This window comes from Salvia hispanica, chromosome 4, assembly GCF_023119035.1.
Source record: "Salvia hispanica cultivar TCC Black 2014 chromosome 4, UniMelb_Shisp_WGS_1.0, whole genome shotgun sequence".
In the NCBI taxonomy this organism is placed as follows: Eukaryota; Viridiplantae; Streptophyta; class Magnoliopsida; order Lamiales; family Lamiaceae; genus Salvia; species Salvia hispanica.
In genome coordinates, this window is record NC_062968.1 from 28,024,271 (window position 1) to 28,030,270 (window position 6,000).

Sequence of the window (6,000 nt, forward strand, 5' to 3'; positions counted from 1 at the left end):
TTGGCGTTAATTCTACCGAATTAACGCCGAAACCACCCCAACGCCCGGCGAAAACTCGGCGATACTCGGCGAAAAATCGCCGAGTGTATCGCCTAACCATTGGGAGTGCTCTGACTCCTATAATTAAAATAATCTCACAACTCAATCCTAAATTATATTTTGATATTATTTTATCTCAGAAACCGAACTCTACCTAAAAGTATAATTTTATATAGTGTTATTCTGAACTAACTAAATATTTAATACTAAATTTTATGCAATATTATTTTAAATTTTGATCTCATATAAAATGATCACAAATTTTAATGATTTGTGCATGACAGAAGGGGTGTAATTTTACTTGCTTCAAAATTTGAAATAAATCAAAATAGTCATCATTGCCAACGTGCAATAACCCAAGAAATATCACTTCCAACACCCTCAAAAATAGATAAATTTATAAATAACACTGAGCATTAATATACTATTGATAAAACTAAAAGAGAGAGAAAAAAAATAATGAAAAGAGGGTTAATGAATCATGGGATCCATGTCATCAGTGATGTAGCATTATTATTTGTTAAAAACTTTCTATATTTAGACTTCGTCTAATTTTAAAGGATGATCCAAAATGGTGAAACTAAGTCTATTTTATAGGATGGGGGAGTACAACTTAACAAACAAAAAATGCAGAAGTAGAGAAGTTAAAAAGAATATGTATACACAAGTAAACCAATTTTTGCTTATTGTATGTTTCATCCATCACAGTTTTGAGTATATATATGTATGAAATTGTCCCTAAACAGAGGCATCAAAAGAGTAACAATTTCTCTATCTCTCCCACATTGCCCTTCGTTTTCGATCTCTAGTTACACGGTCTTACAGACGCCTTGCGGCTCCATAAGAGCTGTCAAAAATAACGCGATCTTGCAGTTTCTGCACCGTGATATCGACCCCTTCTCTTCAATTGTAAACTTTCTTTTCACCATTTCAATGGAATCTTGAAGAAGGAAGGTAGATGCAGTAAAGAAATGAATGTGAATATAATCGTCTATCATATGTAGAATACCCGCTTATTCCCCAGAAAATCAGCTCGCTTGTCTCTTGAGGAACGGCTTCTGGCAGATTAGGAGCCTCTCGTTGCTGTTGCTCTCGATCTCCACGACTCGTGCATCCCATTTCAGATGCGTTGTCAGAGATCTTGCAAACTCAATGAGAGGAGTGGAGTCCCTCAGAATCAACCATCCCTGTGATTTTCCGCGTTCATCAGCAAAAAATAAGAGATTCCAGACGAAGCACAAGAGCAAAATCTCATTTTTACTCGGTATCAAAGCAAATAATGAGGCATAGAAGAGAGAAAGAAATTTGGATAAAAACCATTTATCTAATCTTAAGCTTTTAGATACGAAAACAAAGCAAACTTCAACGATATAAATGGTCCCGTCTCGATCTTGATTATCCTATCCATATATTGTCTCATAAACCGTCATTTAGCATAAACTAACATAGTATTATTTGGAACTTGAAGTTGAAAATATACCTCTGGACGAAGTAAACGATCTATCTCAGAAAATATATCGATCATTTGGCATTTTGGTTGCTCGGAAAATTCAAGAGAGAGAAGTCCTTCCGCGTGAACTAGATCATACGTCCTTGGATACGATGGAAACGGTTCACACCTGCCAAAAAAATACAAACTTTATATCCAATAATGATTTGGGAGGAACATAAAGACGTCGATAAAAAAGAGAAGCTCGGGACTCCTAATTTTTATCGAGTTACATAGGTAACTCAATTCGGGAAATTTATAAACCATAAACAATCCAATGACAAAGGAATGAAACAATAATGAATCTGTAATAGAAGGTAAGAATTACCAGTTATGCAGCAAGCCGGTAAAGCCCCGGTCAACAATTAAAGGGAGGCTGTTACGACCACTTGTAGGGACAACGTTCATAACCCAGACCGATTTCTTAGTCTCTAATAAGGCAGCGTTGAAACCTCCCAAATGAGCATTCATGTCCAGCACATTTCTCAGCATGTTATAAGGCGGAGAAGGATCTTCGTCGCCAGGCCTCTTTGGATGGTCTGAGAATATGAGCGGTGAAAGGAGAGACCAAAAATCTTGGACAGTGGATTTCCAATTTACAGAATCCTCTGCAAACTCTTCCGTGGTATAGCCTACACGAAAACCAAAATGAAATCAATCAGGATATGCTAATGAAAGGTAACACGGAATGTGTTCTGCACCAAGCAGTCTAGGTTATGTCAATTTTATTTACCATAACGTCCGAGTTCAGCTGAGGTCAATGCTGCCTGTGAAGGCCATTTTCTCCTTTCTTCAATAGGAAGCCAGCGGCGGTTTTGAGTCCCTCCAATGCATGATGGGAGCGGTCGATAATATGGGGTCTCGATATCATGGCCCTTGCTACAGAGAGAAAATGAACCACTTTTCCTGGAAACATGAGCAAACATTTTCTTCTGAGGACAATGCATCAATCAATCACTTTTTTGGAATAAAATATGTATCTTATCATTGCAGCAAATTTACTATGTGCCCTGCTTACCTTTTGGAATAACAAATCTTCTTACTAGTCTTCTTCCACACGACAGTTTCGTCTTGCTGTGGGAGCATATCCCAGCAGAGATTTTCTGCTGCCAAACGCACCGTATCCCATTTTTTCAGGCTGGCTTTGTTGCGCAAGGAACGCTGAGAGTTTATTATGGGATCAGTCCACACAAAATATCCACCGGGTCGCAACAACCGATCAACTTCAAGCAAATATACGCCATCTGCATTAATGAGACAACACTTAAAATGTAGGAAGATAAAGTTTACAATAGTAGAAAACATGTTCCTGAATAACACACTTGGTTCCATGAAAACTATATCAATCGAGTAGTTCTTGAAGATTTAGAATGCAACAACCTAAGAATCATCCCTTTCTATTTCTATGCAAGTGTTCTTGGAAAGTTTCCGAGAGAACTTAAGGATCTATGCGGCATCAACCTCATTTGACGTGGAAATTCAACAACTTTCGAGTAAACATAAAATACAAAAGGAGGTTCTTTAGCATTTATATGGAAATACACACATAGGTAGGGCTGCTCGACCTGAAACCAATCAAACGAACTTTGTCTTTGATGCCATTAGTGCAGGAAAAGCATATTTTCACATGCGAAATGTATTTTTTTGTGTAGTAGTAATAAAGTAACTTCTGCAATTTTTTCTCTTTAACCATTAACAAATAGACATTTAAAAAAGTACCTTTTGTGTCCCAATCAACTCGACATCTAGCACAATGAATCATGTCAAACGATATAGCCGGATATGGGAGCTGCTTCGATGTAAATGAACCAATCATTGCCGGGAGACCCCTTTCCAGGGTTAGCTGGACTTGACTGCCTGACGCCTCATAGTTTGCTAAACACATGGTTAGTAGTTGGTATGAAGATAAACGTGCCCCAAGACTACCATAACCACATTCTATGTCCAGGATGGTTCTAACCTGAAAATGGAACAAATAAAAGTATACTCTGTATGTCAGAACCCTGAGAAGAAATTATCAAGTATGAAAAGGCATCAAATATTGCAACATAAACTGATACGTAGTATCAATCTGTCAAACATAACAACTCTCTAGCGCAAATGATCAATCCGAATCACAATATTTCATTCGTTTTACCACTCAAGTGATTCTGTAACATGAATAAAAGGATTTCCCATTTCAAATGCATCATCATTATTTCCAGCAAACAAAGTCGAATCATTCCTCATATATGACTAAATAGAAAAATATCAACCAACTGCTAGATCACCATAATGTTCTCAACGAATGATCATATTTTCCCACACTACTGCAATAAGGGCACTTCACAAAAAGGAGCTGAATCAAGCAAAGAAAATGATCGATGGTTTTCACTTACTCCGGCTTGTATAAACGAGGACTCGTTTCTCAGCCCAATAATTTCTGCAATTTGATGAGAATAATCTTCAACATCAAAGGTGGAAGACACCGAACGAAATGAAATCTGGTCTTCGTCCAACATCATCATCCTGTGATAACACAATAGAGAAAAGATATAAGATCAAGAGAAAGCCATTTCCAACATCAACTTCAGTTTGACTACGAAACTCACCTCTTAGTCAAACTACCAGAAGACAGGACCTCCTGCGCTGTAATATTAACATTCGCGAACCAGATTATATCTTTTCCAGCAGGCCACCTTAAAGGAATCCTATAGTTCACAGGTGGAAGAACCAAGCAGTTCTGCTTCGACCCATGCACACAATGGCGGTCATATTCTTCGCCACCAGAAAATCCCAAAGCAAGATTCTCCAAAACATTGAAGCACGGAACATAATTCTCCGACTCCTGAGAACAGTACTCTAACTCCCTAAACCTTGATGAACTAAGAGAAATCTCCCCAATTTCATACATATCAGAGACAAGCTGCTCCTGAAGTCGCCTATATCCATGGAACACTTGCCCTCTCGACGTTGAGGCTATAGAGAGCGACCACCAGTATGAACCGGTAAGAGCAAGAATCACAATGACTACTAAACTGAATTTGAGAAGGGAGAGTATCACTTTCTGCGAACTCCTAACCACCCCCGGACTGAAGGGGTCTGATACAAAACCGTGGTCACCCAAACTGTGAGGCGACTTTGTGAAAAGAAACCGAAAAGGGTTCTTCAAAGATAAATGTGTGGCATCAGCTCCATTCGGCTGATTCCGATTCAAATCTTCCTTCTCCAACTTGTCTTTCTTCTGAGAATCATCCCAATAATCATTACTATTCCCTGAGAATCGCCCACCGCCACTCAAAACACCCCGGTGAAGCGGCCTCGACATCTTACTTACCACCTAAACAGCAATGATCACATGAAAACTAAAGAATCAAAACCATTACCAATCAAAATATCTTAAAAGGAGAAAAGGGCAAATTGATATCATAAGGAAAGTGGTGGTGAGTTTGGAATAGACTATTCCCAAATCTGATAATAGATCCTCTAATTAAAAAAAAAAAAAAAGATATATAGCACACACCGTGATTTATGGAAAACACATACACGGCGTGATTTGTGGAGAATACATAGAAATCAAATCTAAAAGAGGAAGCTTTACACTATACAAGTGAACTGAACTAAACCCAGAAATGGGAAATGCAAAATCCAAATCAAGAAATCAATATAAGTGATAAGCTAAGAAGATATCTGAAAAAACACAACTAAGATTCCAGTTACAGAATAAAAAAAATCACTCTCCAAATCTCACACAAAAACCCATTTCGATCAATGGCAACAAATGAATTGAAACAACAACATAAATGCCGGGCGCCAGTGTTACCTAGAAAGATGCAAACTTTGGTAGAAACAAGAGAGCCCTCACTTTCAGCTAAATTCTGGGGCAAGTTTTCATGAATTTCTCACAACCCAATGTTCATTTGTCGCTTCCCAAAACCCTTCTTCATACCTTGATTTCACAGGATCACATTACAGAAATTGGAGCAAGAAAAAATCCAGCTAGAAAGTAGAGATGAAAGAGATTGCAACGAAGTGGAAAGGGGTGTTATATATATACGCATACAAATCGGTGGGACAGTGAAGAAATTCTACTGCGGAGTGGGATCCAATCTTATCATAGGCGGCTCGGTTAAGATCTCACTCTCTCTCTCTCTCTCTCTCTCTCTCTCTCTCTCTCTCTCTCTCATATTGAAGTTCCCATGATTTCTTATCTTCTGTTAAATTGTATTTTTCGATTAATTTATTTTCACTTGTGTCGAGCTTTAATCATTTTTAATTCTAATCGAATGTAAGTACACAATACAAATATTTTGGTTATTTATATCCATTTACTTTGTTTATTTATAGGATATTGATTAACTTCGATTGTTGTTTTATTGCTTATATTTATAGGATATTAATTAAAGGTAAATTCGATTGATGTTTTATTGCTTATATATTTAATATTTATCAAATCGGCTCAAGTGAAGCCTTACTTTAAGCGATTTTATTGT

General features: G+C 37.5%; 1 protein-coding gene across 2 annotated transcripts; it reads right to left on the bottom strand.

Moving 5' to 3' along the window:
- Positions 1–675: 675 nt before the first annotated feature.
- Positions 676–5,658, bottom strand: LOC125222386 (probable pectin methyltransferase QUA2). 2 transcript variants are annotated; one of them, XM_048124953.1, is made up of 10 exons: positions 5,331–5,658; positions 4,120–4,847; positions 3,907–4,036; positions 3,248–3,488; positions 2,547–2,772; positions 2,262–2,434; positions 1,857–2,160; positions 1,520–1,658; positions 1,049–1,226; positions 676–979 (listed from the first exon to the last, which is right to left on the bottom strand). In XM_048124953.1, exons 2-9 carry the CDS (start codon positions 4,833–4,835, stop codon positions 1,068–1,070), a joined length of 2,088 nt encoding a protein of 695 aa, XP_047980910.1. In that variant the 5' UTR covers positions 4,836–4,847; positions 5,331–5,658; the 3' UTR covers positions 676–979; positions 1,049–1,067. The 2 variants fall into 2 exon arrangements, with proteins under 2 accessions (XP_047980910.1, XP_047980909.1); XM_048124952.1 differs by having other exon boundaries at positions 676–1,226; positions 5,331–5,657.
- Positions 5,659–6,000: the final 342 nt, after the last annotated feature.

Bases quoted from the DNA above. Each gene is read 5' to 3' on its own strand.
- LOC125222386 (XM_048124953.1), bottom strand. From the start codon at position 4,835: ATGTCGAGGCCGCTTCACCGGGGTGTTTTGAGTGGCGGTGGGCGATTC. The intron at 3,489-3,906 runs GTAAGTGAAAAC...TTCCATTTTCAG, and splicing joins CCTCGTTTATACAAGCCGGA to GTTAGAACCATCCTGGACAT. The intron at 1,659-1,856 runs GTAATTCTTACC...TTTTTTTGGCAG, and splicing joins ACCGGCTTGCTGCATAACTG to GTGTGAACCGTTTCCATCGT.